The sequence below is a fragment of the Amblyomma maculatum genome, chromosome 11, assembly GCF_055883805.1.
Source record: "Amblyomma maculatum isolate TAMU_Amacu chromosome 11, ASM5588380v1, whole genome shotgun sequence".
In the NCBI taxonomy this organism is placed as follows: Eukaryota; Metazoa; Arthropoda; class Arachnida; order Ixodida; family Ixodidae; genus Amblyomma; species Amblyomma maculatum.
The window spans coordinates 140,594,735-140,612,509 of record NC_139354.1 but is presented as its reverse complement, the minus strand read 5'-3'; the positions used below and the strand labels follow the sequence as shown (position 1 = coordinate 140,612,509).

Genomic DNA, 17,775 nt, shown 5'->3' with positions numbered 1-17,775 from the left:
GTTCTGTTGTGACTGGAGCAGTGCGCGCTAAGGAGCAGGCCCGCACCCCTCTTCGCGCTTCGCCGGGAGGACTCGCCGTCTGCCTGCGCTCAGCGGGACGCCCCCCACGGCGGGCTCCCTCACTCTCCTCTAGTTGTGGGAAACAAGCCCCATCCCCATCTCCGGCCTCCGTTCCCTCCGTTCTTCGCGCGGCAGTTCGGCCTACGCCTCGGCCGACGCTTGTTGCACCCTCTTATCTAGTGAATAAACGAAGTTAACAGTTTAACAGTAGCGCGTACGTCTTTTCTATATCGACGACGCGCAAATATGACAGCAAGTATTCCGTGGTCTCTTCAACTTTGGTATATCTGCCTTTGGCATAACAAGTAATGCCTTGAGTCGTAGCATACTGGAAGGCACTCTCTTTGAATCCAAGTACAAGGTGTTGCACAAATAGACGCGCACTGTAGAATGCTTCTCCCAGCTAAACCGCAGAATCCTTGCAGTTCAGATTTCGCACAGAAATCGCATTTTGTCGCTAGTATTTTTTAATACTAAATTTGTTGGGGGGACTTGCCTGATTCGATCAGAAGAAGTCAGATGCTCCCATCGCCTGCGGCGGCGGCGACGCCAGACGAACCGCTGCCCCAGCGATGGGACTGGTGGCGCCACCTCATGCTGCTTACAACAACTCAAACCTTCTGCCAGAAACGTTCGCCCCCTCTTTTCCTGCTACAAAGTTGTTGTATCAGTGTTATCAGTGTTAGCTTTATCAGTGTTAGCTTTAGAAATAACGGCTGTGAGATGAGAATACTTCGCCCCTATGCACAGGAAAATTTCAATCAAAGATCGCAGAGATATGCAAAGAATTAAAATTTTTCAGCCTCTACCTGCATATAATGCATTGTAAAAGTGTGCAAGGAGCCAGGGGTCTTAAACAGATTGGTAATCTTTAGCTGTTTTACATTTGCCCCTGCTGTTGACAGGGAAGTCATTAAATCGCATAGCACAAATTTATAAAATATTGTCACCAACACACGTAGCAAACAGAACAACCGAGCTGCCCTTTTTTTAATCAAGCGAAGCTCGAGACAGACGAGGACGACGCTCAGCCACGCGCCAAGACGTTCGGCCACTTGGTGGCGCTAGAAGATGGGCAGCGGTGTGGCATTGCCCCCCTTCCAGGAGGCATCGACCCGATGCCGCAAACGTAAGGGAACAATAGAAAAGCGGGGCAAGTTATAAGGGAGTCTCTGGCTCTGATTTGGACCCTAAAATTGTTTAACGACTGTAATAAGGCTTCATTCTGGCGACGTGAACTATTTCAGACTTCGGATGCCGAGAGGAGCGGACAGTGCCTTGTGGTAACACCTCGTAGTTCACCGCGCTGAGGCGACGGAGCACCTCGTAGGGTCCAAAGTAACGGCGCAGAAGCTTTTCAGAGCGCCCTCGCAACCGTATTGGGCTCCAAACCCAGACTTGATCGCCGGGTGTGTAAGTCACCTCTCGGTGTCGCAGGTTGTATCGCTGGGCGTCGTATACTTGTTGGTGCCGAATTCGCTGTCGGGCAAGTTGGCGTGCGGCTTCTGCGTCACGAATAAATTGGTCAGCCCCCACGACAGTGGAGGGAACAGAATCCGGAAGAAGCATGGCATCCAGCATAGTGAAAGGTTCGCGTCCATGGACCAAATGAAATGGAGTGAAGCGTGTGGTTTCCTGAAGCGCAGTGTTGTATGCGAACGTGATGTATGGCAGAATTCGGTCCCAGTTTCCATGATCCTCGTCTACATACATAGAAATCATGTCGGCAATTGTCTTGTTAAGCCGCTCAGTTAGTCCATTAGTTTGAGGATGATAGGCAGTTGTTTTTCGGTGGGTGGTGCCACTGAGTCGAAGGACCTCGCTCGTGAGTGCCGACGTAAACGAGGTTCCCCTGTCAGTTAAGACGATTGTTGGGGCGCCGTGACGGAGTACAATGTTATGAATGAAGAAATGCGCAACTTCCTCTGCGGTACCACGGGGAATGGCCTTGGTCTCACAGTAGCGGCTGAGATAGTCAGTGGCAACCGCTATATACCTGTTACCCATTGAGGACTTTGGGAATGGGCCCAGTAAGTCCATGCCTACCTGTTGAAATGGGAATTTTGGGGGATCGATAGGCTGCAGGAGGCCAGCTGGTTTAATGGGCGGTGTCTTCCGCCGCTGGCACTCACGGCAGGTACGGACGTAGCGGTGCACAATGGCAGCTAGCTTGGGCCAGTAGTACTTTCGGCGTATCCGTGCCAATGTGCGAGAAAAACCGAGATGGCCGGAAGAAAGGTTGTCGTGGCACGCACGAAGAACTTCGTCATGAAGCGTGGTGGGTACTACTAGCAGATAAACAGTTTCTGTTGGACCGTAGTTCTTCTTGTAGAGCACACCATCGCGCAAGCAAAATGACGACAGTCCGCGCCTGAAGAGCTGAGGAGGAGATGACCCGGTTCCTTCGAGGTATTCGATGAGGGGCAAAAGTTCAGAATCGGCCCGCTGCTTTCGGGCTAACGTGGACGACGTGATAACACCGAGGAAAGCGGTATCGTCGTCGCAGCCGTCCGTGTGGCAGGGAGTAGGGGCGCGGGACAGACAGTCAGCATCACTGTGTTTCTTGCCGGACTTGTGCACGATAGTAATGTCAAATTCTTGCAACCGAAGGCTCCATCGAGCAAGCCGACCCGATGGATCTTTCAAGTTTGCCAGCCAACACAGTGAGTGATGGTCGCTCACGACACGAAACGGACGACCGTACAAGTACGGACGAAATTTCATGACTGCCCACACGACAGCGAGGCACTCCTTTTCCGTAGTTGAATAGTTAACTTCACAACGGGACAAAGTGCGACTGGCGTAAGCAATGACGCGTTCTGCACCGTCCTGCCACTGAACAAGGACCGCACCGAGGCCAATGTTACTGGCATCCGTGTGCAGTTCCGTGTCAGCCTCTTCGTCGAAGTGGCCAAGTATAGGTGTACATTGGAGACGGGACTTGAGTTCCGCGAAGGCTTGTTCCTGGTCGGGGCCCCAAACGAACGGTTCAGCGTCTTTTGTCAGGCGGGTCAGAGGCTCAGCGATCTTGGAGAAATTGTGAACAAAGCGACGATAGTACGCGCAGAGGCCGAGAAATCGACGCAAGCTTCGTTTATCTTCTGGTTTGGGGAATGAAGCGACAGCGGCCGTTTTTTCTGGGTCTGGGCTAACACCTCGAGCGCTGACAATGTGGCCGAGAAATTTCAGCTCATTAAAAGCGAAGTGGCATTTTTCGGGCTTCAGAGAGAGACCAGCAGATCGGATGGCCTCGAAAACAGCGCGCAAACGTTTCAGGTGCTCTTCGAACGTGTCCGAGAAAATTACAACGTCGTCGAGATATACGAGGCATGACTGCCACTTCAGGCCAGAGAGTACGGTGTCCATCATTCGTTGAAATGTGGCAGGGGCCGAGCACAGGCCAAACGGAAGCACTTTAAACTCATACAAACCGTCCGGCGTAATAAAAGCGGTCTTCTCGCGGTCTCGCTCGTCAACCTCTATTTGCCAATATCCGCTGCGGAAGTCAAGTGACGAAAAGTAAGTGGCATGGCGAAGGCGATCGAGGGAGTCGTCTATGCGCGGCAGGGGGTACACATCCTTTTTCGTGACGTTGTTGAGGCGTCTATAATCAACACAAAACCTCAAGGTTCCATCCTTCTTCGCGACAAGGACAACAGGCGAAGCCCACGGGCTCGTCGACGGCTGGATAACGTCGTCCTGGAGCATTTCTGTTACTTGGCGGCGGATGGCGTCACGTTCTTTTGAAGACACCCGGTAAGGACGCTGGCATAGTGGACGTTGGTCATCGGCAACTATAATTCGGTGCTTCGTTAGGGGCGTCTGTCGGACCTTGGAGGTTGATGCAAAACAATCGCGGAACGAATTGATAAGATTCTCTATGCAGCTTTTCTGACTGGGCAAGAGGCGTGGGTTCAAATCGGTCTGAATGGCTGTAGACGTCGCATTGTCGAGGTCTGACGTGTTGGATAAAGCGTACTGGCCTGTCCATTCTCCAAGTTCTTCAAAATAAGCGACCGTCGTGTTCGCCGTCAAATGTTGGGGTTCACACGTGAAGTTTGTCACTAACACTTCGGCTTGCCCACGGACAAGTTCGACAAGGCCCCGAGCTACACAAACTTGTCGAGTGAGAAGCAGTGACATGTTAGCTTCGGCAATGCCACGCGTGTCGGTGCTGTGATCACATTTGACTGTGACGAACTTGCTCGTCCTCGGAGGGATTGTTATGTGGTCGTCAGAGACGCGCAACATTGTTTTCCGGAAGTCCGTGTTGCTGTCAACGGCTCGCTTGGTTGAAAACGATACTGTGAGCTGCTCCCGAAGGTCTATAACAGCACCATACTCTTTCAGAAAATCCATGCCTAGAATCAGATCTTTACAGCAGTCTTTTAATACGGCAAAGGTGCCAGTGAAAGTAAGACCGCAGATCTCTATGCGGCAAGTGCACATGCCAATCGGCGTCATGACATGGCCACCGGCAGTGCGCATCATTGGCCCAGACCAAGGCGTCAGAACCTTACGGAGTGTCGTTGCTAGCTGGCTGCTCATGACGGAAAAATCGGCGCCGGTATCCACAAGTGCGGTCACATCCCAACTGTCGGCGGTTACGAAAATTTCCCCGGAAACAATGCGTTCGCAGCACGTCGGTAAGTTCGTCGGATCGGGTTGTCGCCGCTCGGGCCGTCGCGTCAAATCGTCGGGTGGAGGCTGTTTATTCTGAGCCGTAGCGGCGGCCTCACCCCCGGAGGTCGCCGTGTTTAGTTTTCCCGGTGAGGGGACGTACCTCTGAATTGCCCAGAGGAGGAGTTTCGACTTGGTGACCCAAAACGCCACGGGGATGATGATCGCGGCTGCCGTTGCGGTGACGTCGGGTGCATCTCGTTAGCAGCGAGGTATTCCTCAATCTCCTGTGGTCTTTCTCCATAGCGAGGTCGAGGCGCGTTCGGTGGAAATCCTCTTAAGCCCATTCTCCGGTATGGGCAATTGCGTAGAATGTGGCCAGGCTCGCCGCAGTGGTAACAGAGCGGCCGTCTGTTGGGTGTGCGCCACAAGTGCGCCTTGCTGATGGCGGGACGCTGGTCTTGCTGCGGCTCGACGGGGCGCAGATCTTGTTGCTGCTCGACGGGACGCAGGTAGCGAGGCGGTGGTCCGGCAACGGGGCGGAATGAATGTGGCTCGGGGGCAGGTCGACGTAGGACATCACTATACGTCATAATGCATGGCTCTGGTTGTGGTGCTGGTGGTGGCTGCACCGCTCGCCGGATTTCATCACGAATGACGTCTCCGGTAGAATAATTCACTGCAGGTGGTGCATTCAAGTGGAGGTTCTGCAGTTCTTCGCGAACGATGCTCCTCACAAGCTCCCGCAATGCCTCGTCCCTAGCTGCTGGCACAGACGCGCAGTAGGGTGTGGCCGCTACGCTTGCCTGACGGCCGTATTGGGTGCAGCGTTCCTGCAGTGAACGTTCCATGCTCGTAGCTTCTCTCGCGAAATCTGCGACAGTTCTTGGAGGGTCACGAATGAGGCCAGCGAACAACTGTTCCTTCACCCCGCGCATGAGGTGCCGTACTTTCGTTGCCTCGGGCATGGTAGTGTCGGCCCGATTGAAAAGTCGCGTCATGTCCTCGACAAACATGGCCACGCTCTCATTTGACTGCTGAGACCTCGAACGGATTGCTATCTCTGCGTTTTCTTTGCGCGTACTCGAGCTGAGCGTTGTGAGCAACTCACGGCGAAAGACGGCCCAGTTGACGAAGGACGTCTCGTGGTTCTCAAACCACGTCTTGGCCGAGTCTTGCAGCGCAAAGTACACATTCATTAACTTCCGCTCGTCGTCCCATTGGTTGAATGCGGCCACACGGTCAAAAGTGGCCAACCAGTCTTCGACATCCTCGAACCGGTCACCATGGAATGATGGCGGTGATCGAGGTGCGAGAAGGACGTACGGTGGGGTGTTGCTGGAATGCTGACTTGTCTGGCTGCCCGTCGTAGATGTCATGGTTCGCAGCGGTGTGGTCAGTGGTTCGAATTCGGGTTGTAGGCCTCGGAGGCGACGGCTCGCTTTATGGACGGGAGTGGCGTCGGAGCGAAGATGGGCAGCGTCACTGACGTCTTCGGGGGCAACGTACATGGGATCTTACCCAGCACCTCCACCAAATGTCACCAACACACGTAGCAAACAGAACAACCGAGCTGCCCTTTTTTTAATCAAGCGAAGCTCGAGACAGACGAGGACGACGCTCAGCCACGCGCCAAGACGTTCGGCCACTTGGTGGCGCTAGAAGATGGGCAGCGGTGTGGCAATATAAAACAACAAATTTTTTTCGCTACATAAGAAAACGAGAAGCGGATGTGTCTTGTTCCAACTCTTTTTTTTTTTTACTATCTACAGCTGCCGGCTTCCTGCCAGAAAATTTGCAATGATACTGTGAAGAATTTTCCGGAAGGGACTCCCTGTCGTCTGGTAAGGCTGAGCTGTGGATAATTTATACATATTTATATTTATCAACAGCAAACAAACTTTATCGACATTTTTACTTAACATCCTATCACAATATTCATAGGCTTTATTCGTGTTCCGGCCTCCAACAACGAACACGCAGCGGGGAAGCAACAAGAAGAAGAGCGTTTAATCGAGATTGCTTGCGGGCATTATACCCTACAAGCTGCTGAATGATAACGGCCATAGCGCATGCGTGACTGATACAATACACCTTCCTCGGTGTAATCTCCAAAAGTCTGAGAGTACAATACGCGACACTCGTTGGAAATTCTGGTCGTAGTGAAGACGATTGGGCTGTCTCTTATATCGGGCGGATCGCCTTGGCACAATTTGCGTGGGCTGTATTGTAGACTGCGATGCTTCCATGTTTTCCTAGGAAATGTCTTCGCAGCGAGAGTCATCTTCCGTTATGTCGCTTTGGAATGGCTACGTGTGTCTAGAAGATATTGTCTGTTGCGTCGAAGCACTTAGTTATCCTCTGTAAGGACGCGATAAGACATTGGTGCCACCAGGCCCCCATGACTCGAGCCTTGCAGTCCCATGCATTCCCTCGTGCTGGTTGGCGCCGGGACTTCTGTTGACACGAAGTCTGGTAGCCGAGTGCGTAACTTTCTGCCTTGAAGAAGCTCTCCAGGGGACCGGCCTTCAGCTAGTGGAGTCGAGCGATAACCGAGAAGGCCCAACCAAGAGTCCTCGTTGAGCTCGCCAGTCTTCTTCATTATTCTTTTGACAATTTGGACTCCCTTCTCGACGAGACAATTGGACCGTGGGAATCGTGGGATAGAGGTCACATGCTTGACGTCGTATCTAGAGGCGAACAAAGCAAATTCATGTGATGAAGACTGAGGAACGTTGTCGGTGCAGACTTCCACCGGAATTCTATACCGTGCAAAAATTGAGCTAAAACTTAGCAATGACAATGCATGTTGTTGTGTCGGTAAGCTTTTCGACTTCAGGGAAGTTTGAAAACGCATCGAACACGCACAGGTAGGAGTTTCCGCCGTACATAAAGAGGTCAACACCCACCCTGTACCAGGCATGGTCTGGGATCGGCCTAAGCACCACTGGTTCAGTTTCTTGTTTGTATGCGTATTTTTGACAAACAGAACAGATATTCACCATGGTTTCAATGTCCGTATTCAGTTTCGGCCAGAATACCAAGCGACGTCTCTCGCTTTGCACCTATTTGTGCCTAAGTGACCTTCATGAATGCGACCCAGTATTTCAGCTCTCATATTCTTCCGAATGACGACCTTTGTCCATTTAATAATAATACCCTTAACTTCTGATAACTCAGGACCAAAAAGATTTCATCCAGCCTTCAGTTTCTTCTCCATTCCTTAGTTGCCGCAGCACTGTCTGAATGTCTGGGTCAGAGGCTGTCGCTTCTGCCAGTCGATCAAACATTTTCTTGCTTACCAGCTCTCAATTCACGCTCAGTGCATGAACGTCGACGTCATCAGTGAAGTCATCGCATTCGCTTGGAACGGCTGGCGACGACCTAGAAGGTATATCGGCCAGAAACAGTTGTTTGCCTGGACCAAAGTGAAGAACATAATCGTATCTTAGCAAGCGCAGGAAAAATCGCTGCAGTCTTGGTGGCATGTCACCAATGGCTTTCGAAGCAATCTCTGTGAACAGTGTGCGGTCTGTTTCGATGGCGAACTTGCGGCCGTAAACGAAATGAAAAAAAAAATTTCACAGCCGAAAGTAATGGCCATTGCTCCTTTCTCGATTTGCGCGTATCTTTGTTCTGCCGCCGTCATTGTGCGTGATGCATAGAGCGACCGGCCGCCAACTACCACCATAGTTCTGAAGAAGGGCAGAACTGATCCCATTTTTCGAAGCATCAGCAACGACCTTGGTCTCTTTAGCAGGATTGAAAATGGCTAGCAAAGGCTCAGTGCGTCACAGACAGCTTGCCATGTTTCACAGAGGTTTTCAGACAATTCAAAATCGGCGTCGTTTTTAATGAGGCTTCGTAGAAGCGTCGTCCTTTCCACTAGATGCGGTATATATTTCCCGAAGTAGTCCACTATCCTGAGCATTCTGTGAACGCAGGCTTTGTCCTTTGGCTGAGGCATTTCACCTAGTGGTACGGTCAGTGTGAGGTTAGGTCTTAGTTCGTCTTAGTTTATGACGTAACCCAAAAAGTCAATTTCTGTGACACCGAATTTGCATTTCGCCGCATTGAGCGTCAGGCCGGCCTTTTTGGCTAATTGCAAGGCTGTGCAGAGACGAGTATCGTGCTCTTCTATTGTACGCCCCCATATCAATATGTCACCGACATATATTCGGACCACTGGAGCCTGATCGAGTATTTCATTCATAGTTCTCTGAAAAACATAAGGCGCCGAAGCAATGCCGAAGGGAAGTCGCAAGAAACGGTAGCGCTCAAAGGGTATTCCAATTGTGCATACCTTTGATGTAGCTTCATCTAAAGGGATTTGGTGGAACCCCGAATGTGCGTCAATGCGAGAGGAAAAGGTGACCCCGGCAAGCTCAGCCTCAATTTCATCTGTATTAGACATTTGATAACGTTCTCCCTTTAGGCACTCGTTAATTCGCCTGGGGTAAACACATATGCGCAGTTTCCCCATCCTTTGTTTTGTGCTGCAACAGACGGACTCACCCAATCAGTGGGTTCGCTGCCTTTGGCCACAATGCCAGCCCGCTCCATCCGATCCAGTGCTTCTCGCAGGGGCTCGAGCAACGCCAAGGGCACCCGTCGCACCGGCTGGACTACCGGTGTTGCATCCTCGCGCAGAACCATGTGGCAAGGGCGTGCTAGGCAGCCGATGCCCTGAAAGTCGGGAAACTCCTTAACCACTTGGCCAATGCTGTTCGTGTGCACAGTGTTCACAGAACGCGACAACAGACCTAACGCGTAACTTGCAGACGGTCCCAATATGGCCTGGTTGCCCTCTTTTACAATGAAGAAGTCAAAGTACCTCTTTTGTCGTTCACAACAACTTGGACCGTAGCCACCCCGATGTGCTTTACAACGTCACCGGTGTATGAGCGGAGGACGAAGGGGCTAGCTCTTAAACAAGAATTCGCTTTGAGCCTTTGAACAAGGGAGTAAGGCAATAAATTCGCTTTCGAGCCTGAGTCTACTTTTAGAAACACTACTTTGGAAGCCACTCTCGCGTGAATGACCCAGTCAGCTCTGTTGCCTAAGCAGACGTCGAGCATTTCAAAACATTCCTGCTCACTGCGTACTTCGCTTACCTGAGACACGTTTTTGCAACAGACCAAAAAATGGTTAGCGCCACGGCCCCCGAAGCATGTTTTGACGAACGCTGGGCTTCTGCGCGCTCGTGAACGCGGTTGTACTTAGACCATTTGAACTGCCAGCTTGTTTTTATCCGAGCAACTTCCTGTTCTCGTTAAGCCTCGTCCTGCTCTGAACATTCTGCACACTGTTCACAGGCTGAAAAGTTGCCTTGCTGGCGCGTTTCAATTCGTGCTGCTTGCTTCTCCGCTTGAGCCATGTATTCTTTTGTTCGGCGCATACCTCTTCAGCCTTGCAAATTTTCTATGCCTTCAGTAAAGTAATGTCCCTAACTTTCAGCATCTTTTCGCACAATTTCGAATTATTTGTGCCAAAGAGAACCTGGTCCCTCACCATGGAGTCACTGAAGGTTCCAAAATTGCAGCTTCGTGCAAGTCTCTTCACGTCCCGTGAAAGGCGTTTGAAGGGTTCGCCCTCAGCTTGCGTTCTTGAACTAAAGACATACCGCTCGTAAACTTCGTTTTGCTGCTCTTTGCAGTATTTCTCGAAAGTCGTTGTAAAAGTTTGATAATCTTCCTTATTTTCGTTCTCCGAAACCAAACGTTGTTGAATACCTAAAGGGTGTGTTCACCGGCTACGGTGAGAAGCAGTGTGGTTTTGGCTCCTTGCGTCCGTGGTTCTTTCGTCAACTCTGGCCTGCAGGAACAGCTCGAACCGTTGCTTGAAGAGGCTCCAGTTCTTCACAGTGCTACCGGACAGCACCAGCGGCTGTGATGGCTTCACTAAATTCTTCGTGCAGGGTCCAGTGACACCGCTTCGATCAGCGCGTTACTGCATACGTGAACGTCATCCCACTTCTGACACCATGATCCGGCGTCCAACAAACACGCAGCGTGGAAGCAACAAGAAGAGCGTTTATTCGAGGTTGCTTGCTGGTATATAAAGCCTACAAGCGGCACTATGATAACGGCCAAAGCGCATGCGCAACTGATACAGTACAATTCGGCCGCAAGCAATAAATTGAAGTTATTTGACAAATGCATTTCGCTGATATTACTGAACCCTATTTGGTTCGGTTTACGGGGAATGAAATCCCAAAGCTAAAGGCTATGAGAAACGCCGTAGTGGAGGACTCCGGAAATTTCGATCACCTGGGGTTCTCTAACGTGCACTGACATCGCAAAGCACACGGGCGCATTTCTTTTCGCCTGGATCGAAAAGCGGCCGCCGAGTCCGGGATTTGATCCCGCGTCCTTGGGAACAGTAGTCGAGCGCCGTAACCTCTGCGCCACCATTGCGGGTTAGGTCGATAAGAAGACTTCCAGGACTTGATGAAGGGGCTTGAAAACGTCTACCAAGGTCTAGGACAACTTAAGATTACTTACAGCTGAAACCCGAAGAGCGGGCGACCGTGAAGCCAGAAAGAAGAATTCCTGTCGCCCATCAAGATCCTGTGAAGACTACGCTAGATGATATGAAACTCGACGGCGTGATTACAACAGTGACCGAGCCATGCTCTTGGTCCAGCTATATGGTCGTAGTGCTGAAAAACGTAAGAGTGCGAATTTGCTTGGATCTTTCAGATTTAAACAAGGCCGTCCTAAGAGAGCACTACTATAAGCCTACTTTGGAAGATGTGCTGCCACAACTACAAGGAGTCGAACATTTTTCCACCCTCGATGCTTCGCCAAGCTTTTGGCATACAACCCTTTATGAAGGAAGCTCACGTGTTTGCACCATGAGCGCTCCCTTCGGAAGATATAGGTTTCGGCGTATGTCATTCGGCATCACATCGGCACCAGTAGTGTTTTAACGTGCCATGCAAGAAGTAGTTGCAGGATTGGCCGGCGTAGTTGTCATGTTGGATGACATACCGGTCTTGGGAAATTCGAGAGAGGAACCCGGCACAAACCTCGCCGCCTTGCTTCAACGCTGCAGGTAATGACACCTAAAGCTTAATAAAGAAAAGTGCCAATCGCTGCAGTCCAGGTGCGTTACATGGGCCAGATCATCACCGCAGAAAGGCTTTTATTGGATCTTGACAGAGTACAAAACATCATGCAAGTGGTAGCACAAGAAAACCGTAAGGATCCTCAAGTATTCCTTGGTTCGATAAACTCCGTATTACGATTTATCCCGAACCTGTTCATTACAACCGCATATCTTTGAGAGGTACTGAGAAAGGACGTCGCATGGACGTGGACCAATGTAAAGAAGAGCAGTTTCGAAAGGTTGAGAGCTAGCCTTGTCACTGCGCCAGTTCTTGCTTACTGAACAATCAAAGCCTTTAAAGCTCTCTGTGGACGCCAGCCAGTACGGTGTCGTTATTTTACAATACGGCCATCCCTTAGCCTGTTCTTCCCGCTCCTTAACTGACGCGCAGAAGCGGTACGCAGAGATCGAGAAAGAGGCACTAGCTATTGTTCATGGCTGCATAAAATTCAAGGACTACATACTCGGGCGGCAAGAAGAATTTTGTCGCCCTTCAAGATCCTGTGAAGACTACGCTAGAGGAGATGAAAGTGGAGTCCGACCACAGACAATTTGAATCAATTTTCAAGAAGCCGCTTTGCGACTGCTCTCTCCGCCTTCAATGCATGTGGCTGGCACTTCAAAGATTCCCAATCAGGGTAACTTTGAAACCAAGGAAAGAACTCTCTTTGGCTGACGCCCTGTCACGCTTTCTCTGTAAAACACAGCTCGTGGACGAAACGAAGCAATTTCAAGTCAGTCGTGTTTCTTTGCTACCGATTTCAAATCAACAGTTCCTGACGCCGTCATCACCGAGCTGTCCCGTTATGCAAGCGCCGAGTGGCCACAAAGCAAGCAGCAACTGCCAGATGCCTTAAAGACCTACTGGAGCTATCGCGACGTCCTGCACGTCGACGATGGGCTGCTTCTCAGAAAGAAGCTTGTCCTTCCTCCAGCCAAGCGCAGAGAGGTCTTGGGCCTGCTGCACGCTGCACATTGTGGCGGAGATAAAATGAAGGCGCGAGCAAAACAATGTATTCGCCAAACGTGAACGCTGATATTGTAGTTGTAGCGAAGTCATGCATCTTTTGCGATATGTGCAAATAGAGTAATGCAAAACTACTCATAATTAGCCGTGAGTTACCCAATTTGCCGTACCAATTGGCCAGTGGAGACCTTTTCCAACACGAAGGCAACGAATACCTCATACTAGCAGATGCTTACTCTTTTTTCTTCGAGCTTCGCAAGCTTAATCGGACCAGCGCAGCTGCGATTATCGAGGGAATTGCAGAAATCTTTGCGACGCATGGCATCCCAGTCAGGTTGTGTACTGATAACGGCCCTCCCTTCAGCAGTGCAAGCTTACAGACATTTGCATGTCAGTTCAGCATCAAACACATCACATCAAGCCCATACTACCCGTGCGGCAATGAGTTAGCAGAACGCGCTGTACAAGAAGTTAAAACCTGCTCAACAAGTGTCCGTTTTCTTCCCTTCAATTATTACAGTACCTTGCTGTAATGGAGGAACATGCAATCCCCAGCTCAAAGGCTGATGGGGCTTTAAACCAGAACTCGACATCCGGTTCTAAGTTGTCACCTGGAGCTAAGTTGTTCCCCTGATGCGGTTCGACGGCCACTACAAAATGCGCCACTAGCAGCGTTGCTACAACAATAGAACGGCAAGCAACCTACCAGACCTTCAAAGTGGAAACCGGGTGTCTGCGTACGACACACACAGCAGAACGCGGGCTCCAACCACCTCGCGATCGTACGTCGTGGCTACACACAGTGGACAGCCGTTGCGCCACACAGTTGCGCTCTGAGGGCCACAGAAACCGTGACGCAGGTCCCCGCATCCCACGCAGAGCACACAGGGTATCTTTCGTCAAGTAGCCCGCCTACGGACACACTTCATGGCATCCTTTGAAAAAGTGAACGCATACGTCGAGAGCCACAGCGTCACCACTGCCAAACGTAAAACGTAGCGAAGCAAGCCTAGTTTGTAGTTCATAATATTCCTTTATTTATTTTTTTTTTGCTCTTCAAAGCAGATATACGACGGAGCACAATGCTATGCTTGTGATAACTGCGCATGTTTCCTGCGCAGATCTCATGACGCACGCGTCCTTAAATACTGCTGCATTGCTGAATAAACGGCTTTTTTTTCCTCCTGCTGCTCGTCTAGTTTACAATAGTCAACTCGGTCAATGGTACCTTGGGTGACGCATTAAAAACCCTGCAAGTTTGCATCAATTCCCGGACTGGCGACACGACTAGTGAAGTGCAACTTGTACATGTACAGATGCGCGATTGGATTGTGGGAGCTCTGGCGCTGGTTTAGAAGAGCGGAGGTATGTTTTAAAGAAAGCGACAAATGATTAAAAATTGTAGGGCAAAACCTCTTAGAGAGGAAGCCAGAAATAATAGGTTGAACTGGTAAAACAAACCGCGCAGATAATTCAAAGTCCCATAAAGGACTGCTTGTGTAGTATGTCAAAGGGCTGCTGCGGGTCTTATGTGATGATCTGACACCCATTCTCCGTGAAGACAACAATAAAACAAAGCCAAATAGAACAAAATAAAAAGAAGGGAAGAATAAAACAGTACAGAGCAGAAAGCAGAAGAGAAGCATAAAGAAACAAGAACAAGAGACGAAAGAAGCGAGTAGGAGTAGAAGAGAAAAAATGAAACAAAACAAAAAACATCTCAATGGAACATACAGCGCTGTGTGTCGAGCCTTTGCCTGGGATGCGGAGGCGCTGGATGGTAGACTACACTTTCGCTATTACCCTTCAATTCGTCTTCTTATTATTTCCTTCTTCTACTTCGGCATAATTTCGGTTCATTTGATTTATGCTTCTTTTCTTCAATAACGCGGTACTTGCGTGGAACCGGAAGCCCTACTTTATTGAATGGATGTCCTGACCTTTTGGTAGTCTGCCTCTTAGGTTGGAAGTGAGGTCGTGTCGCGATCCGTGAGCGGGACGGCAGTCGCTTCTTCATGCTGAGGAGAAAGGTAGTTTTGAGCTGAGGAGTATTCAGGGAAGGAACCTTCATACCCATATACTGCAGCACAGAATCGGGCACCCTACAAATTGTTTTCCCCGCTAGGCTTCTGTGGTTGGACAGAAAACCTAGAGACACGAACTGAACGCAACCGCTTGAGGCCAGAGTTTTTTCATAAGAGCTCCCGATTGCTCGAGGCCGCTTCGGCTGGTAGTGTCATTTTAATGTCGGCCATTCAACGCCATTACGTATAGGTGTAGTCTAGCTGAATGATTGTCAAGAAAATATCCCATACCTTGGAAAGAGGCAGTCACAGTTTAACAGACAAAAAGAGAAGTGAAACGTTTAAACATACTGCACTACAAATATATCTGTTATTAGTTATCCAATTTGCCCTTAAAATTTCTAGGATGTTCGAAAGCATTCAGGTAAGCTAAAATATGTAAAGTAACGTGACTTGCATAAACTAAATTATACTGGCACATTAGACGTTGGAGATAAGAAAATGTGTGCGGTAGGGAAAAGGATAAACTTTTGTTAAAATAGCTATACAAGATTCAAAGATGGTTACATATTTGCTCCATGGCTATAAGTTTGTACTTGTCTCTTACATTCATGCGCCGAGTGATTCGAAATGTATTACTGACTGCGTATCGGAGAAAACCAAAAAAGGGTTGACGAAGAGTCTCGGATCGCTAGGCGACGTTTCGAGGACAAGATTTGTCTTCTTTGGGAAGACGAAGACAGTTGATGACCGCGCTGTTCAGACGAAGATAAGTCCACTTGTCGAGAAGTTGCCTTGCGGGCTAAGGCTCTGCCTTATTTGATTTTTTTCGATACTGAGTAGCCGTAATCTTCCCGTTGCGTGTTACTTGCGGTGTGAGTTAGTGGCCGTGGCGCTGAGTTCCAGAGTTGATTGTGGTATAATTATGTGCGTGGCATGGGCATATCGGCTCAGGCGAAATGCCAGAATGCAAGTGTAACGCGTGGGATTAAATCCAGTTTATCCAATATCGTGTCTATCCGAGGGAGTGAGAGCGTAGGCGGCAAAAAGTTAGGAGGGTGGATGAGGTTAAGTTCGCAGCGGTCAAATGGATTCAGCGAGCACAGTACCAGAATAATTGGAGGAATATGGGAGAGGCCTTCACCCTGCAGTGGGTATAGTCCGGCTGAGGATGATGATAAGCCCCAGGTGGAAGAAATATTTCGAAGCTCTAAACTCGGCACAATAAACTCCAGCACAGTAATCGGGCGTTTTTGCTTTTATTTGACGACTTATATCTCTTGAATTCCAGTGATGAGCAGGTTTTAAGAATTCACATTTCTTTTTTATCAATATTTATTGCCTCAGGGCATCAAAATTCACGGTTGTACTGGCAGCGAATGCCGCATGTCTGTTCTCTGTTGCTCTTGCATTGAATGAATTATAAGGAACTCTGATATTCAAGCTAAAGAAGGCTATTTTAAAATGAAGGCGATAGATGTTTAGAAACCACTGATTTTTTGTCAAATATTAAGCATTTCTGTTTTACATTTCATGGTAAGTTTCTTGTTATATTTATACATGTGGAATATTGGTTGGGGTGGGAGACGCAAAATGTATATTATATTTCAATCAGAAATCAGTTTTCTCGCCCTTGAACCTGTCTTTGAACCTATTATATATACTTCTGAATTCCATCCTAAAATTGTGCTGTTCACAATAAAGGACGGCTTAACGATATTGACTGCACTTCTGACAAACACAATGGAATACGCTGTTTTTGTCCCAGGGAATTTTTCTTAGGAGTGAGTACAACTTTGCTCCTACGTATAGAGCCCGAAATATTTCTCAGAGTGGCTATTAGTACGACAGAAACGCATTTTGATGAATTTGGGAGTGTAATAATTTTGTGTTCACTCTTTTCTTTCGTGATCTAAGGTTACAGGAGATCCCATAAAGGGCAAAAACCATATAAAGGACGGATGCATTCGAGGCTACTGCAGCTCTGGAGTGTGTGTCAGCGACAAGAGAAACATCAGTTGCTACGTACCGCCAAATAATACGGAACTCAGTTCACCTTCAGGGAGCTTTGCTGAGTAGCCAGATCGGTAATAAGTTGAAAAGATCATCGCGATGACTATCAACATAAGCAAAGAAAATAGAATGACAAAATAAAATTTTTCTCATTAAAATTTTTTTGAATAAATGACTATCTGCTGGTTATGTGCTTTTGTGATGAAAGTATTTTTTTTTGCCTTTCATATTAGAGGCAGAAACATGTGTTCTTGCATTTTTAAATATAGCACGCAACGGTACAATGTCTTGTGTTTGGGCATAAATTATGTATCGTTTTAAAGCGATCCTGTCAGAACATTTCAACTTTCCATGTTCTTTCTACGATTAGTGAAGTGAAAATTGAAAACCAAAAGCTGCAAATACATGCGCCTAATTAAAAGCAACAAAATTTTATTTCTGAAACCCCATTAGCAAACATTTCGTAAAAAGAGCTATGCTTTCGATTAATGTTCGCAATGATGTTGAAGCTACTGTGACGCAGTGTTATTTTGATTATTTATTTTTGCCCCACAAGCCACGAAACCCATTGGGTGAGGAGGAATATAAAAAATGAACATAGAAATTAAATCCACTACAAGGGTGCAACGGACGCGGTACACAGCAAGTACATGAAAGTAGCATAGTGTTGATCTAAAACATGGTAACATAAAACCGAACACGATAACAGAAAATGCAAAGAACGAAACGCGAGATGAAATAAAAAAGCAGGTGTAAATAAACCAGCGGCACATCCGAAAACAACATTAGGAACTGAAACTGATGCAATATGTCATGCAACACTATAGTGATGAAAGCATACACAAGTGCTTTTTAAATTCTCAAGAATCAGGTATAGAAACTATATCGCCAGGAAGATCATTCAAGTGACTAATTGCTGTAAGTAAAGCAGATAAATAAGGAAATAGTTTTGCCATATATGCGGTGGATGCTAAGATGATT

General features: G+C 48.5%; 1 protein-coding gene across 2 annotated transcripts in view; it reads left to right on the top strand.

Moving 5' to 3' along the window:
* The window catches only part of LOC146175083 (uncharacterized), a 72,490-nt gene extending 55,515 nt beyond the window's left edge, over positions 1–16,975 (top strand). For both annotated transcript variants that reach the window (XM_084583521.1, XM_084583520.1), the window contains 2 exons: positions 6,453–6,524; positions 16,699–16,975. In XM_084583521.1, coding sequence (XP_084439647.1) covers positions 6,453–6,524; positions 16,699–16,860 — 234 coding nt within the window. In that variant the 3' untranslated portion in view covers positions 16,861–16,975. The remainder of the gene's footprint in view (positions 1–6,452; positions 6,525–16,698) is intronic.
* Positions 16,976–17,775: the final 800 nt, after the last annotated feature.